The sequence below is a fragment of the Periplaneta americana genome, chromosome 4 (genome assembly GCF_040183065.1).
Source record: "Periplaneta americana isolate PAMFEO1 chromosome 4, P.americana_PAMFEO1_priV1, whole genome shotgun sequence".
Taxonomy (NCBI): domain Eukaryota; kingdom Metazoa; phylum Arthropoda; class Insecta; order Blattodea; family Blattidae; genus Periplaneta; species Periplaneta americana.
Genome location: NC_091120.1, coordinates 202,081,442 through 202,100,001, shown reverse-complemented (window position 1 = coordinate 202,100,001; position 18,560 = coordinate 202,081,442). Strand labels below are relative to the sequence as shown.

At 35.5% G+C, this 18,560-nt stretch overlaps 1 protein-coding gene across 8 annotated transcripts in view; it reads right to left on the bottom strand.

Annotated features, from left to right (window-relative positions):
* The window catches only part of LOC138698631 (gastrula zinc finger protein XlCGF57.1-like), a 53,064-nt gene extending 36,350 nt beyond the window's left edge, over positions 1-16,714 (bottom strand). The window contains exons 1-4 of one of the 8 annotated variants that reach the window (XM_069824734.1): positions 16,491-16,714; positions 11,526-11,620; positions 10,101-10,238; positions 8,301-8,371 (exon numbers count right to left, since the gene is read on the bottom strand). In XM_069824734.1, coding sequence (XP_069680835.1) covers positions 8,301-8,371; positions 10,101-10,238; positions 11,526-11,618 — 302 coding nt within the window. In that variant the 5' untranslated portion in view covers positions 11,619-11,620; positions 16,491-16,714. Of the gene's footprint in view, positions 1-8,300; positions 8,372-10,100; positions 10,239-11,525; positions 11,621-12,817; positions 15,021-16,490 lie in introns of those variants that run through there. The other 7 variants (XM_069824738.1, XM_069824728.1, XM_069824736.1 and 4 more) reach the window with 7 other exon arrangements.
* Between the last annotated feature and the right edge of the window lie 1,846 nt (positions 16,715-18,560).

Sequence of the window (18,560 nt, the reverse complement as noted above, 5' to 3'; positions counted from 1 at the left end):
AAGATTTGAAACAAGTGTTAATTGTTCCAATGACTAGTTTTTAAAATATTCGATGAAATAAACTAAACTTACCATCGGTACTTTATGTTTTTCAATTACGAAATATTATTTCTATTTGAACTGTCCTAATTACGTCTACCTGTACTTTTTCTTCTCATTTTGGCTGTAATTAATATTTTATCATAAAAGGCACATACCCTATGATGAAGGCCTTATTGGCAATCACAGGTCTACAATGCAAAACACAAAATATTGTTTCGGAAATTCAACAGAGCCATTTATTATTAAATCTTATCGCATATGGTACGTTTTGGTAAATTACTGTCGAAAAGTTTTACTATAATACAAGATTAATTTTAATATTATTGGTACCGTATAAATATTTAATAAAGTTACATTTTAAAACATTTCACAAACCATACGCATTATTTCACTTTCTATACAACATATTCAGTTATAAGATATTTATTAATACATTGTACAATAATGATATTTTCTGAAATTACGAAGTCCAATCCTGGCAATTAAAAAAATACATTATTTTAGAAGTTCTGTTCAGTGTTTTAATATAAATTCCACTTTATAATTTTGCAAAATATTATACAGTAGGCCGTGAGCAGCCTTTAAGCCTTCCATGAGTTTAGAAGTATCAAATATTCGTAATATTCCTAGACACGCCCTCAATGGTGCAGCCAATCACAGAAAGGAGTCATTCCTCTCTCCAAACGCAAGTCTTGGGAATGCCGTACCAAGATACGAAAATGTCGCACATTTCTCTGCTTCCTAATATATATAATTCTTGTCCACCGCTGTATAGTAATGGTTAGCATGTCTTACTGTGAAACAAGCAGGCCAGGGTTCAAATCCTGGTTGAGACAAGTTACCTGGTTGTTGAGGTTTAAACCTATATATATATGTGTGTGTTACATCTACCAGTAAATTTCAGTTCTAATTAAGAATACTATTAATTATTGTTCACATCCACAATGACATTCAGCCGTGAAGCAAACCACCACCCATTTCATCATCATCAATATTGTCATCGTCGCTTGCTTAGGAACAGATTTGTTATATTTAAAGTCAGCAGAAATTTGATTTTTGGCGACAGATATTTTGGTATCAATCAATGGGGCGCTGAAAATTATAACAAATGAATTATTCATCTACAGTCGAATAATACCCGACACCTCTATAATGTCGGTGCGTTCTTAATGCTACTGCGGTACTATTTGAATGATAAAAGTCTTCTCTTATCAAACGAACAAGGAAGTTAATAAAATTAAACCTTTATTACTTTGATGCAACAGAAGATATCAGATGATTGAAGATTTACAAATCATATGACGAGACAAAGAGAAAAGCAGAAAATAGAAAAGACTGGAGAATGCTGAGTTTGCAGTGAATTTATACTCTAAATATAAGATGAATAATAAATAGAAATTAAGAACTATTTCGTTGTTACACATTTTTGACATCCTAGAACTGTAAGAATAAGACGAAATAAAGTAGCATTACTTACTGACGAGCATGGATTTTATAACTTCACGAAGTTAATTAATTATTGATGACGAGTCCCTACTATTAATTTGTTTTATTAATCTTCATAATTTCAATATGTTTCGACTAAGGAGCTTTCTGCTGAATTTAATTTTTGGGAAGAAATCATAATAAATATTAATTTAGGCCTAGGACCAGGCTTCGGAAGTTACACGTGGAGATTAATTTCTACACTACGCAACAGTAATATTTAGTCACCCAGAAATATGGTTTGTGGAAGTTGTTTACAATCAGTGTCATAGAGCGACATTGAAGCTATATACTGCATCTTTATGTGAAGCGTGGACGGTTGGAATTCTTTGAGCCATCAGATAAGCTCCGAATAAAAACTTCGTAACTTTTTAAAATAAGTTTCTTGTAACATTAACTTCCTTAATATATTTTTAGAATAAAGAAAGTCATATTCTGAAGTAAACTTTATTACATCGAATATGAAAATACATTGTTCTTATGCAATCATTCTCAGAAGCTGAAATTTGTGTCAAATGCGAATTTACGTTAACCCGAGGCGACAGAAAAAGGAGATTCAGTATAATTTCATAGTTTTTCATTAGGTCGATTACTTTTTGAATGATGCTTTTTTGGATCTCTAGCTTGCTAGACACGACACTCCTATGTCACCACTTTATTTCAGGGAGGAGGGAGAGCTAGGAAGGAAGGGGAGTGGGGAAAAATGATTTATTTATTGAACACACTGTGTACAATTTATGTGATGTTTATGTACATATCTAATTATAAATACAATTCAAATGAAGTTCCTATGTCAGCAGTACAATGTGTGTGGCATGCTTCTATGTGTAACTGTGAAAGTGTGTGGGGAGTGTGAGAGAGCGAATATGTTTAATGAATTTGACAAGACTTTGAATGATTGTTATGAACAATACTCTTCTGAGTGATTATATGCAGGAACACTTCTCTGTTTTCGGCTCAAATTTCCATTTTTCATCGTAAGACGGAAGCTACTTCTTAATTTTAGCTAAAATTATGTTTTCTGAAGGATGGAGAAAGATCATTCTAATATTGTATGTTACAGTGATGTCATTCAGCCAATTTGCCCAAATCACTTGTTAAATTTGTCATAGTTCGTAGAATGGATTGTTAAATATTCTTCTTCTTCTTCACTTCATGGTATGGGCAATTGCCCGTTCCGGCTTCAAAGGTCGCTCCATCGTTTCATCGGTCGTCCCTGATCTCTTCGTCCTTTTGGTTTATAATTTATTGCTTACTTGGGAAGTCTGTAGTGGGCCATTCTCTCTACATGTAATTTCCAATCTTGTCTGTAATTGTCTATTTTATCAATAAGTGGGTATACTCCTAGTTCCTGCCTAATATCTTCATTTCTAATTCTATCCAATCTCGTGCATCCTTTTACTTTTCGCAAGAATCTCATCTCTGCCGCTTGTATTTTACTGACTTCAGGTTTTGTTGTAACCCAACTTTCACTTCTATATAAAAGAGTAGGGACTGCCATTACATTGTAGAATTTAATTTAGTTTCCTTTCTGCTTTTATTCTTCAAAGTTCTATTAATTGTGCCACATACTGTTTGGAATGATTGTAATTTTATTTTTATATCATTATCCTTTTTGTAACTCACATCACATCCCAGGTACTTAAAATTTGTTGTTCTACTGCTTTATTATCTATTTCAATCAGAGATCTCACAGTATTTTTGCCTTGAAATGCCATTACTTTTGTTTTTGTATTTGATATGTTAAAGTTATGCTTCTGGCATATTTTATTCAGTTGATATACTGCTTTTTGTAGTTTTGTTTCAGTATCTTGTATTACAATCATATCATCGGCAAATACCAGAATATTAAATATTTTAAATTTAAATAATTCAAATTATAGAAAATAAATGGACTCTCAAATATATAAAACACTATTGAAGCAGATTAATAAGATACTTCGTTTTCCTCTTTTAATACTCCACCACATCACAAATTTCTTCTGCATAACAGCGCAAAATATTATGTGAATGAAAAGTAAAGTTACTTAGATGTAAAACAAAAAGTGTCGCAATGACGGCTGAATTTCAATTTAAAGGGATGCAGTTCCACGCAGGCGCTGGTCTCTTTAGACAGTCATAGGGCCAAAATAAGCACAAATTTAGAAGACAAACATTATTAAATCCGGTAGTTAAAAAAAAATTTTCCATTTTTAAATTTTTTTTTTAGTTATTTTCACTGATCCATGTCGTTAACATTATATGGCCATGAAAGGGACAAGGAACTTCAAATAAATTAACGATTGTTGAATGCTTCACCTTTTCCAACACTTCGGGTGTCAAAAGAAATATACGTCCAGGTTCATGAACCGAAAGCACTCCCAAAATCACATTACTAACATACCTTCCCACACTATCGGTCATTACGTCTATCGACACACATATTTTATTATTACCAACAATTGACACTATGAAATCCATAGTACTTTCGCAATAAGTAAGCACTTAATGGGTATGCATTGTTATTACAATTGGCAATTTTCCACTTATATTCTTTACAACGGAGAGTTTGAAATGGTCGTTGTGAGGTTTAGAGAAAGGAAAATTTGCTAAAATCAGCATCACACACAATTCATAATAATAGTTGAAGAATCCGCATTCGAATCACAAAACAATTGTACAGTGAGATCAAAAACGTTTTGCTTACATTTTTATTGCACATTGTTTTTGTCTATACCATGCAGGTTTTGCTTAATGGTAATATGTTACACTGCAGAGGTTCAATAAGCACACAATTAAAAATGGAAGGAAAAAGTTTTTGATATCCCTTCAGATGTTGAATGTGCATTTTGTGTTGCAATGTGTTTATAAATCATGACAGTCACTCACTCTTGCACTTGTCTTACATACTTCACAATTATTCGTTCTTCCTTAGCTGAAAAATAAACTTCTGAGAGCTCCGCTACAAGCACATCCAATGTTTCACTCCTGATTGGCGGCATTTTGATACACCTTCACAGTACTGAGGCTAAAAGACGACTGAATTCTACTCCTGATATACGGTAAGGGACAGAAAGACAATCGATACAAGCTTAAAATATTACGTCATGACATTGTCCTTGGTACCGTAGTTAGTATAGCGCTAGCCTTATATGTTGGAGGTTGCGGGTTCGATCCCAAGGTCGATGGCATTTAAGTGTGTTTTAAATGCGACAGGCTGATGTCAGTAGATTTATTGACATATAAAGAACTGCGGGACAAAATCCCGGCACACTGGCGACGCTGATATAACCGCTGCACTTGCGAACGTCGTTAAATAAACCATAATTTACTATTTTTTTACTATGTGATAACTCAAGCAGAAGTCAGTAAACAAACAACTTATGTCGATGTTGAATGGAAACATGACAGTACAGCGTTGACGTAGCAGAGGATAACAAGCTATAGCTAGTGTACCTCGTAACCTAGCAAATGTTTTCATGTCCAAATCCCCCCGGCCTGGTTATGAAAGACAATTCAGAAATCTTATGAGGAACAAACCGAAGTGTCCAGTTCACAGGCTCCCAATACGCACCAACAAATCATGTATCATACATCACCTTACTGCTAAACATTGTAGGATAAAAAAGTCACGAGGTTTGTGGCTGTTGTTTGCATTTATGTCGTCTGAGAAGTTTTTTGCCTTTAAATTTACACCCGCAGTCCTCACATCTGAACGTTCTCTCGCCGGTTTGTGAACACATACGATATGCCAAAGATTCTTTCGTAGGACAATCGTTGCACTTGAAAGGTTTCTCTCCGGTGTGTGTTTTCAAGTGCTTCTTTAGTGTGGTAGCAGTTGCCAAACCTTTGCCACAAATGCTACATTTAAAAACTTTCATTGTAGAATGCCACAGCTTCTGTTCTCTCAGACTCTCCGGTGTCGCTAAATCCTCAAAACAAATATCACACGTGGTTCGTGGCTTTTGTGGGCATTTATGTCGTTTGACAAGTTGTTTTTAAAGTTACGCCCACAGACCTCACATCTGTACGGTCTCTCGCCAGTGTGTGAGCGTATATGATACTCCAAAGAATCTTTTGTAGTAAACTCACAAGGCCAAAGGTTGCACTTGTAACGTTTCTCTCCGGTGTGTGTTTTCAAGTGGCCATTTAGTAATTTAGCACTTGCAAAACCTTTACCACAAATGCTACATTGGAAATCTCTCCTTAGAGAATGCGACTGCATGTGTTCCTTCAGACTGTCTGGTGTCTAAACTCTAGAAAAAAAATATCACATAGAGTGTCTTGTCTGCATTTATGTTGTGTGAGAAGTTTTTTGCCTTTAAAATTACGCCCACATTCCTCACATCTGAACGGTCTCTCGCCAGTGTGTGAGAGTATATGATATTCCAAAGTTGATTTTTGAGAGAACTCACGATGACAAAAGTTGCACTTGTGAGGTTTCACTCCAGTGTGTGCTTTTAAGTGTCTCCTTAGAGTGTAACTATTTGCCAAACCTTTGCCACAAATGCTACATTTAAAAACTTTGTGTACTCTCAGACTGCCTGGTGTGGGTAAATTCTCTGAAGAAATATCACATGTGGATTGTGGCCGTCTGCATTTATGTACTCTGACACCTTGTTTGTCTCTGAAGTTACGCCCACATTTCTCACATCTGAAAGGTCTCTCGCAAGTTTGTGAGCTTATATGATAATCCAAAGAATCTTTTGTAGTGAACGCACGAGGACAAAGTTTGCACTTATAAGCTTTCACTCCAGTGTGTCTTTTCAAGTGCACCTTTAGTGAGCTACGATTTGCCAAATCTTTGCCACAAATGCTACATTGAAAACCTTCCGTGGTAGAATGCCACTCCAAGTGTATTTTCAGACTGTCTGGTGTGGGCAATTTCTTGAAACAAATGTCACATTTGAAAGATGGTTTGTGTGCGGAGCGCATGTGAGATTTGAGGGATTGGGGAAGAGAGAAGTATTTCCCACAAATCTCACATCTCAGAGGATTGTCACCTGTATGTAAACGCAGATGAGATTTGAGAGAGGATTTTAATTTATATCCTACCGAACAAAATTGGCATTTGAAGGGTTTGTCTTCTGAATGTGTCAGATTGTGATTTCTCTGACTAGATGTCAGCTGCTGCAGCCCCAGATCGTCGCTTTGTGACATTCCTTCACTCGAAGATTCATTGTCCAGGACATCTCCACTGCTCACATCACATGGTCCAGTGAACATGCAGTTCAAACTCTGAGGTCACATAGTTTTACAAAGTATTTTCTTCATCTATGCTGGTGATAGAACCAACAATCACTCTCATATAATTACAAAATGGCTAATTAAAGATTCTGTATATGGTGGTAAGAAAAAAATATATTTACTAAGATAATTAACAGTAAAAAGAATGATAACGACAGAAATAAGGTGGAATTATTTAAGGCAAGACCTCTGAATATCTCAGTGTGAGACAGTGCAGTTTAATATTCTCATTGCATTTAATTCAGGTAGAATTTTTTTTTTATTTTAGTAGTTTATTTCACGACGCTTTATCAACATCTCAGGTTATTTAGCGTCAGAATGATATGAAGGTGATAATGCCGGTGAAATGAGACCAGAGTCCAGCACCGAAATTATCCAGCATTTGCTCACATTCGGTTGAGGGAAAACCCCGGAAAAAACCTCAACCAGGAAACTTGCCCCAACCGGGAATCGAATCCGGGCCATTTGGTTTCGTAGCCAGACGTGCTAGCCGTTACTCCACAGGCGTGTACCCGTAAAAATATCAAAGCAATGAATTTAACATCTATGGTTTGTAAAAGTAATTTACTGCTGGTAAAAGAACTTGGACAATAATAAACAGAAATCATGTCCGAAGGAGGAAAACCCCTGCTCAGGGAGCCACACAACAATGATGTACATAACTATATGAAACAAAGTGGGCATAAAACTTTAGGTTGAATTAAGTAGAAAAATATAATTTTCATTTTTATAATTTAACTTATACAAATATATAAACACACATTAAACAAATACACATTCGTAAAAAAATATTAAATTACTAAGAGTATTTTGTTATTATCCGACAGTAAAATTTTGTAAAAGTAGGAATATGAAATTAAAAGACGCAATAAAAGGAAATAAATTCTATGCGAAGTGAGATGGCTCTGCGATAATGCACGGGTCTCGGATTCAGGAGGTCCCTGTGTTCGATCAGTGGTGCAGACCAATATTGTCGGGGTTTACTGAATATATAAATCATTTTCAATTAAATAGAAGCAAATGCCAGATTGGATCCCAATTACCTAGCAATAATAATATATAGTACAACTGCAACGAATATTTCTACCATTAAGGTATACACTGTGGTGACATGACCTACGACCTAGGAGTTAAAATGATTACAATAAATAAGCAGAGATAAAACAAATGAATGGCGTGAAGACGAGGATGAATGGAGAGAAGTGAATGGAAAACATACCAAGGCAGAATAATGCAGAGGAAGATATGTAATCGATGAGGTAATGAAATTGCATTATTCAATATTTACTTTTATGCCACAATCACTGTGTTGTAAGAAGAATATTCTGTCAGCTGTCTGACGAATTTAGATAAATTAATTGATCATATAAAATTCTCTATTGGCAAGTGTGGGTGAATAAGAAGTGCTGAAATAGTGGAGAAAACATTCAGCAACAAAATATATTTTCTTCCGTCATCCCAACAATGAACACAAATTAATGTACGTCTCACTTAATTATTAATATGTTATTAAACGAATCAGAGAGAATAAGACCAGCTGCACTCACTTGTCAGGCAAGATTGCATTATCCTCTGTTGCTAAGTCCAGGTTCTTCTCGTCCATATCCCATGAATATTCCTGGAAAAGAAGCGTACATTTATCCAAGAATGATGTTACATTACAGCTCTTCAGGATTAAAATCTGATTTCCAGTCCTATAGAGTCTTCATGAGTTAATGGAGGACAATGTAGTATCTGATGAGCTGTGTTTCCGATCTGCTATTTCTCCAGTACTCTTATTTCTCGTGAAATTGTTATAGCCATAGAGAGGCTCTTAAAATTTTTTACTGCAATATAACGCACTCCTTTTTTAACAGCATGATAAACTTGGCGAGAGAGTATGAAAGTAATTTTTTACGCGTTGCTATGAACTGTTCAATTAGTTACGAAGTCTTCACCATTACATATGAGGATGACTGTGAGTGAAAAAAATATACTAACATGCCATATGCATGATGTGTAGGTTTTTTGGATTCCCTAGATTTGGCACCTACTATTATTCTAATTACTCCTTTTTGTAGTAGGAGTATGGTGTTACTATCTGTGTAATTTTCCTAAAACGTATTACCTACTGAGAGCAGGTAAGTATAGTAGAGGGACATCATTTTATTTTTACTTCAATTTTTATTGTACCTGAGTTTTTGAATGTACTTCACTCTCACCCTTTCTACTAATGAAGTTCAACCGTCCTCCACGCAGATACAAGACCTCATATACAGTCATAGTAGCCTTACTGTCATAGTAAACAGTAAGTTCCAAAAATATGTTCGCGTTTTCCAGTAACGAAAGAGTTTTCAATAATGCATCATTTTCGCATAGATACTGTCATCCATTTGCCTACTTCGCATCCCGGTTTCCCCCACCTGCTTCTATTCGCTTCTCTGTAAAGGCTAGTGGCTGGGCTGTCTTTGCTCTTTTCTGAGAACATTAATTTCTGTTAGGAATTGGACGTCTACGTAATATTATACCCATACAACTGTTTAATATAACTTAAATAAAAGGGCCTCGTTAAGTAATTAACTATCACGTGATTTTCCCCCTTTCTGTGATCCTGCGACATAACCACTTGGACGGAGAGTAGATTGCATGTCTGAGTAATTTTATCTTTTCGGATCGAGCAGAAGTGAAGATTGATTTTACAGCACATAAGGTACTCTGAGTGTAGGTACAGAATTTTTTCAACATGAGTTACTAGTACGAAGGACGAAACTTGCAATTGGAATTACACACATTCGAACTGAAGCCAGTATCGAAATGAACGGCCACCATTTTGAAAATGTGTTTAAATATACTTATTATGATTATTTTTCAATTTAACTCCATTCTCTATAGTGTAGGCTAATGTGCTGTAGACTGTATAATATAAACTGCATAATGAATACGTCCGCATGGACAGCTGGTTTCGAGAGTAAAAATACTTATTGTTAATACTCTACTGTATTTTGATTAAACAAAAACCTCATGAAAATTATCAAAATCAAAGGCGTGATATTTCCTAGTTTACGTAAATGGATGAACTGCTTTTCTTCCTTCCTATATATTACGCCAGTATCATTGAACTCCAGTCGTGGAAGGGGGTATCAACCGTTGATCCAAAGGTATAGCCAGGTTAATATTAGAAATGTTAGTAAAAATTAAATTATGTCCTCGTATATTGTTTTTAAGGTATTGATATTTACTATCTCTTGTATAGTTCCCATAGCAAAACATGCTGAATTTAGTTTGAGGGTAATTTCTTTAATATGACTTATGCAATTTAACACATTATCGACTTGTAAGCCAAGGTATTTGGTTGTTGTTGCACTTACCTCAGGCTCACTCTTCACAACAGGAAATGTAATTGGCACTGGCATTTCCTCAAAGCACAAGCTTGAAGCTAGACCACACTCGGGATCCACCAACTCCACTTTTCTCTCATCTGTGTCGTGATCTAACATGTTGTTCACCTGCAGAACATGCGCATATCACAAATTCTGGATCTGTTCTCGTTAGTTACAGGTTGATGGTTTCAATGATTCTGAATCTGAATGCTAACACTTCCAGCATCGGTGATAAACATCGAACAAACACAACAGTAATGGTAGAGCACTTAAACCAACATTGGAAGGATAAATTTCAGAATTCCTTTCTTTCCCTCTTCCTCCGAAATTCCAACCGTGTGAACGCAAAATACATTAATGGCACTGAAAAGTTCTTTTCATAAGCATGAAGGTGCGCATTCTACGAACGAGACAAATTTGATCTTTTTAGTATTTCAAAATGTAATGGAAAATAGACTTAAAAAATTCTAATACTTTCTGTACAGACCAGAATACTGCAAGACATTCCATTCGCTTGCATGACTTGTCTCGTGCCTAACATGGTCGAGCATACCGCGCTCGTAATGAACATGTTTACATCTAGTTGGTTTATCTTATAGTCACGCTGAAGGCTACCTTAATATCGGCCTCCCACTTAGGCAACAGAACTGAAACGAAACGTCTTGTGCTGCTCACATGTAGTTAAATTGAATCGAACCAAACAGAAGTCTGTTGTAGTTTAAAATTGACGCATAAGAGCAGTAGGATAATTATGTAAAGAGATTTTAGTTTAAAATTGATCGCATAAAAGCTGTAGGACAATTATGTGAAGAGATTTTAGTTTAGAATTGATCGCATAACAGCCGTAGGAGCATTATATGAAGAGGTTATAGTTTAAAACTAATTGCATAACAGGTGTATGAAAATTATGTTAAGAGATTTTAGTTTAAAATTAATCGCATTGCTGTAGGACAATTACGTGAAGAATTTTTAGTTTAAAATTGATCGCCTGACAGCTGTAGGAAAATTATGTCAAAAGATTTTAGTGTAAAATTAATCGCATAACAGCTGTAGGACAATTATGTGAAGAGATTTTAGTTTAAAATTGGTCGCTTAACAGCTGTACGAAAATAATGTGAAGAGATTTTAGTTTAAAATTGATCGCATAACAGCTTTAGGACAATTTTATTTTTATTTTATTGGCTTATTTTATGACGCTGTATCAACATCTAGGTTAATTAGCGTCTGAATGAAATGAAGACTATAATGTGGTGAAATGATTCTGGGGTCCAGCATCAAAAGTTACCAGCATTTGCTCATAAGGAGCTGACAAAAACTCAGCATTAGTTAATAAGAACTTTAAATAGATAGCTGTGGAGTCTGGCTAGTTTTGAATTAAAAACTTGTATCAACAATAAATGACTTTTCATTCACCTCTGGTAAAAGCTTCTCCTCTGTCTCCATATCGTCACCTATTCCTACAGCCACTGAGTTGACCTCGGATTCCATCTTGATCACATCCATCATAACTGAAAGGATAGAGAGAGATTAACAACCATCTGCAGAATGAGAAATGCTGAGAATTGTATCTTATCTTTTATAACAAATATTTATATACTGCTACTATTTGAAAACCAGGATAAAGCCAATTATGATATAAACCATGAACAACATTTCTGCCTCCAGTTATGACGTGTATGTCAATCTGAGACCAACATGCTTCGCACCAAATTTTGTTTTTATACTTTTATTCCAATCGCTCCTAAAGGAGAATTTCGTCTATGATATTATGTTGTGAATGTCTTTTAACAGAGCATTATGTCTTCTATCAGCAATGACGTGCATTCAGTTATACGGATGGAAATCACAAGAGAGATTAGGTGGGAATTAAATTTTCAGTTCTCTACGGTATTCTTCTTTTACTTGTTTTTATTTCAGTTTTTATATTTATACAAGCATAGATATGTATTGATTATTGTAAAATGGAGAACTCCTGAGAAATTCACGCCATCATAACATCCGAAAACTAATAGCAGAAGCCCTTAGAAACAAATCCTTCGAGGTCCATGAAGAGGTGCACTGCGTTGCGTCTGAAGGCGGCGGAATTAGAAGAGCGGACATCGTGGCTCTAGACAAGACTAATAGTAAAGGCTTTATACTGGACCCAACTGTTAGATTTGAGATGAGCCAGACCCAACCATCCGAGGTCAACAAAGAAAAACAACAAATTTATGAGCCTACTATTCCGTATTTTCGAGAAAAATATCTGATGGAAGGCACCTGGGAAGTACATGGTTTAATGATCAGAGCGAGGGGCACCATCCCACGGTCAACATTTGGAATCCATGACATCATTCCAAAAATAATTACTTCAACCATTAAAGGGTCTGTGGCAATTCTGAAAAATCATTTATACGGAATATCATTATACCACCCCCCTTTGTATTCGTTAGTGTGTGATTGTTACATATATATGTACAAATTTATTATTTCTTAAACTTAAGCTCCTAGCTCACATTTCAATTTGACTCATCTATCTTACTGTAATCATTACTATTCTTATATGTGTGTTATTCTGTGTTTTTGGCAACCCAGGATGCCTGGGCAGACTATTTCTTGAAATAAATTATATATGATATTTAGAAGTTTGCTAAGTTATTAATGCCTTGATTCCTAATAAATCAATTTTATTAAAGGAGTATGTCGATAAATAGTATAGTACTTACTTACGGTTTCTAAGGAACCTGGAGGTCCATTGCCGCCCTCACATAAGCTTGCCATCGGTACCTGTCATGAGCAAGATTAATCCGGTCTCTACAATTATATCCCACCTCCCTCAGATACATATTAATATTACCCCCCCCATCTACGTCTCAGCCTTCCCAAAGGTCTATTTCTCTCTGGCCTCCCAACTAACACTCTATATGAATTTCTGTATTCGTCCGTACGTGCTAAATGCCCTGCCATCTCAAACGTCTGGATTTAATGTTCCTAATTAATTCAGGTGAAGAATACAATGCGTGCAGTTCTGCATTGCATAACTTTCTCCATTCTCCTGGAACTTGAGCCCTTTTAGACCTAAATATTTTCCTAAGCGCGTTATTCTCAATAGCCTTATATATTTTCCTAAGCACCTTATTCTCAAACACCCTTAATCTCTGTTTCTCTCTCAAAGTGAATGTCCAAATTTCACAACCATACAGAACAACCGGTAATATATAACTGCATTATAAATTCTAACTTTCAGGATTTCTGGCAACAGACAAGATGACAAAAGCTTCTGAACCGAAGAGGAACAGGAAATTCCCTTATTTATTCTGCATTTAATTTCGTCCCGTGTGTCATTTATATTTCTTACAGTTCCTCCAACATATTTGAATTTTTCCACCTCTTATATTTCCATTTCGTACAATATTCTGGACATGAGACATAATCACAGTCTTTGTCTTTTTGGGATTTACTTGAAAATCATTCTTTACTTGCTGCAAGTAAAATTCCCGTGTTTTCCCTAATAGTTTGTGGATTTTGTCCTAACATATTCACGTCATCCGCATAGACAAGAAGCATATTCACTCACATACGTAGATACCAGGGGCGTATTTTGCGGACTACCGGGGCTACCGGCGGTAGCCCAAGGAAATTACAGAAGAAAAAGTTTATAATATAACATAATGTAATAATTTTGTAGTATTAGTTTTACCATAGTAATTAAAATTAAAGTAATTGTTAGAGTAATATGCGCTCTCTGCTCTCGAAAAGAAACAAGTTGTCAAGGCGGCATCGCTGGAGAAACCGCTTGCTACGTGAGGTAGCCCGTGACCGTTTCGCTCACGCTGTCCTTCGCACAACTGCCCGTCCCCCTCGCTCCCATCTGTTTCCATCGTGCAGTGTAGCCGGGCGAGTTGCCGCTCTTGTGATCGGTTTCTTCGCAGGCACGAAGCAGCAATACGCTTAGAACGTTAGCAATTGAATGTGATTGTGTTCTTGCAGTGCATTATTTTAAATCTGTGATTTGTTCGAGTGTCTAAGAGTTATATTAATTGTGAATTATTAAGTTTTTAATTTCCCAATTAAGTGATATTCTGAAAAATATGGCAGAACAAGTTTCTGGAGAGGTTTGTGTTGAAAATGACTGTGTAATAGAAGGTTTATTAAAAGTGCCTTTTAACCGTCGTACATAACAACGAGAAAGTTGAAATTGTGAAAATGGAAAGACCAACTCCTGAGATATATTTGTCCATGGACGTAAAAGAAAAACAGCGAGAGTACACACGCCATTTCACTTCAACATCATATGGTAAGTGGAATTGGTTGTGTGGTACTTCTAAACTGTCTAAACTATTTTGCTGGCCATGTTTGTTATTTAGCCGCGAAACTAATGTGTGGTCAAAAGAGGTGTTTTGTAATATGAACTCCCTTCGAACGGCAGTCCTAGAATACGACAAATCAAAAGCATGAACTTTGCAAACTTTGGGAAGACAAGAATTGATTTACAGCTAGATAAGCAAAAAGCTCTACACATCAACCGACACAATGTTCTTGTGAAAAAAAATCGGGAGTTTTTACTGCATCTTATTAACGCAGTCTGCTTTCTAGGAAAACAAGAACTGGCTTTTCGGGGTCATAACGAGAGTGTGAAATCAGACAATATAGGAAATTATATTGAATATTTAAGTTCCTTAAGTGAATTTGACCATTTACTGGCCAATCATCTTGAGAGTTCAACAGTATTTCGTGGTACTTCTCTTGCAATTCAGAATGACTTAATATTTGCTATAAGTGGGGTTATGATAAAGAACATAAAACCTTTTGTGGCCATTGTTGTTGATGAAACAAGTTACTGCTCTAATCAGAGTCAATTGTCCACTGTTTTAAGATACGTCGACAGTACTGCCATTGTTCAAGAACAGTTTATAGGAATCACAAATGTCAGTTCGGGCAAAACTGCTTTGTTTCAGCATGTGGAAGGTGTTATAGCAGAATACAATGTCGGCAATAACTTAATTGCACAGACATACGATGGTGCTTCAGTATGGCGGGAAATATTAATGGCTTAAAAACAAAAGTTCAAGAAAAGTATCCTCAAGCACTATTTGTCCATTGTTACAGCCATGTTCTCAATTTAGTTTTGCAACAAACTACTTCATCCATTCCAGAATGCCGCATTTTTTTCAAAACACTGTCGGGTTTAGCTGCATTTTTCTCATCATCTCCTAAAAGATCAGAAAACTCAAGGAATTTATGAACAAGAAACTCCCAAAAGTAGCACCAACTAGATTGAATTTTACATCTCAGCTTGTAAATATAGTAAAGGAATACAGAGAAAAACTGACTGCTTTCTTTAAAAATATCATTTGTAATGACTCTGAAGAAATCTGGGATGATGCTGTAAATGTGCAGACTCAAAGATATTTGAATTTTTTCACACAGTTTCAGAAGATATTTCTTCTTGAAGTCTATGCTAGAGTGTTCGCACATACAAATGTGCTCTACAATATTCTTCAGACAAAAAGTCTAGACATAGCATACTGCTTGCAAGAGGTATCAAAGTTAAAAAATACTATATCCGAGTTCAGACGTAGTGCGTTTCCGTCCATATGGAGTAATATGGAAAATGAAAATTCTTCAGCCAATACAATGGAACCACCAATAAAGCGAAGAAAAGGAGATGACGAATTGAAATAAAGGCAGCTGTACTACAGCATACTAAATCGTATGCACATGGAAATTACTGACAGATTTTCTGATTATGGAAAGCTTCAGTTCACACATCTTCTAGATTCTGAAAAATTTTCTGCTTGTAGAGAAAACTTCCCGAATGAGGCACTAAACAAATTATTTCAGTCCTATAACAGTCACTTTGATCAAGTACATTTGAAAAATGAATTAAGTGTAATATATTCAGCAGAAGTCTTTGATTTTTCGAACAAACCTATCCATGAAATATTATCTGCCATATATGAAAACCAGCTGAACCAAGTTATTCCTGGAGTCCTTAAATTGGCAACATTAATTGTGACAATACCAGCTACGTCAGCATCGGTAGAAATAACATTTTCTGCGTTGAAAAGAATAAAATCCTACTGTAGATCAACTCATACACATGAACGTTTATCCGGCTTGGCACTAATATCCATTGAAAAGTCATTTCTACAGAAACTTTGCAAGTGGCCCAACTGTAATTTCAAGGACGAAGTCATCAACGTATTTTCGTCCCAATCAAGACGTCTGGAATTCACATAAATATGTAAGGAATTTTATTATCGGGATTTTAAAATATATTTTGTGTAATAATAGGGTCAGTGGTAGCCCAAACCCTTTAAGCAATATACGCCACTGGTAGGTACCCTGACCAAGCGCGTGAAGACGTTAAATAAAGTGATGGATCCCAATACTTACCCTTGGTTCTGTAACAAAAACAAACCTGAAAGATAAACTTTTATATTTAGGCTTTTGGGTCAGGAATATCGTAAAATATATCTCTCACTGTGCGACGTCGAGTTTAGACCTGCAACTATAAGTACTATAAAGCATGATACCACAAGTTATGGTAATACGCCAACGTCTTAAATACGTCAATGACTTCTCGAAGCTGTTCCATTGTTTTTCAGATGGATTTTATCATCAAGACTGCCGTGATCACCAGGGTTGCCAAATACAGATATTGGAAACGCCGCGCCGTGCGAAAATTGTCGTACATTCCTCAGCTTACTAATGTATATAATACTAGTTCACCGCTGTATAGTAATAGTTAGCATGTCTGACTCTAAAACAAGCAGGCCGGGGTTCAAATCCTGGTTGAGACAAGTTACCTGGTTGTTGAGGTTGTTTTAGGGGTTTTCCCTCAACCCATTAAGACCAAATGCTATGTAACTTTCGGTGCTAAAGTCATTTCGCTGGCTTTATCAACTGAATATTGACGCCAGATAAGCATCGCAGTCCCTAAAGAATCGTAAAATAAACCTCTATTTATATAGGTTACACCTACCAGTAAATTTCAGTTCCAATTAAAAATACTATTAATTATTGTTCACATCCACAATGCCATTCAGCCGTGAAGCAAACCACCACCCATTTCATCATCATCAATATTGTCATCGTCGCTTGCTTAGAAACAGGTTTGTTATATTTAAAGTCAGCAGAAATTTGATTTTTGGCGACAGATATTTTAGTATCCATCTATGCGGCGCCTAAGATTATATCAAATGAATTATTCATCTACAGTCGAATAAAACCCGACACCTCTATAATGTCGGTGCGTTCTTAATGCTACTGCGGTACTATGTGGATGATAAAAGACTTCTTTTATCAAACGAACAAGAAGTTAATACAATTAAACCTGTATTACTTTGATGCAGCAGAAGATATCAGAAGATTGAAGATTTATGAATCATATGACGAGACAAAGAGAAAGGCAGAAAATAGAAAAGACTGGAGAATTCTGGGTTTGCAGTGAGCTTTACTCTCTAAATACAAGATTAATAATAAAGAGAAATTAAAAACTATTTCGATGTTACACATTTTTGACATGCTAGAACCGTAAGAATAAGACTAAATAAAGTAGCACTACTTACTGAAGAGCATGGATTTTATAACTTCACGAAGTTAATTAATTATTGATGACGAATCCTTACTATCAATTTGTTATATTAATCTTCATAATTTCAATATGTTTCGATTAACCCTTTCTTGGCGAACTTAAAAAAAAATTAAAATAAATCCGTTTTCTTTAGTGAATGTTGTTAGAATATGAATTCAAAACATACAGAAATTTTTTCAGAAATTTTTATTTTTTTTTTTAATTTTTTTATTTTAAAAAAGGTCGTATTTCTATGTACAGTACTGTTAGTATCCTTGATGGATTTTATTTATCAGGTTGCACGTAATTTCTGGCGGTTTATTATTCTTCCAGGTCTTCCAGTATGCAAAATAAATCATGGTACTTCTAAGTACCGTCAGGCAACAAAGGGTTAAGGAGCATTCTTCTGAATTTAATTTTTGGGAAGAAATCATAATAAATATTAATTTAGGCTTAGGACCAGGGTTCGGAAGTTACTCATTAAGATTAATTTCTACACGACGCAACAGTGATAATTAGTCACCCAGAACTATGGTTTTGGAAGCTGTTTACAATCAGTGACATAGAGCAACGTTGAAGCTATATACTGCATCTTTATGTGAAGCATGGACGGTTGGAATGCTTTGAGCCATCAGACAAGCTCCGAATAAAAGCTGCGTAACTTTTTAAAAGAAGTTTCTTGTAACATTAACTTCCTTAATATATTTTTAGAATAACGAAAGTCATATTCTGAAGTAAATTTTATTACATCGAATATGAAAATACATTGTTCTTATGCAATCATTCTCAGAACCTGAAAGTTGTGTCAAATGCGAATTTACGTTAACTCGATGTGACAGAAAATGGAGATTTAGTATAATTTCATAGTTTTTCATTAGGTCCATTACTTT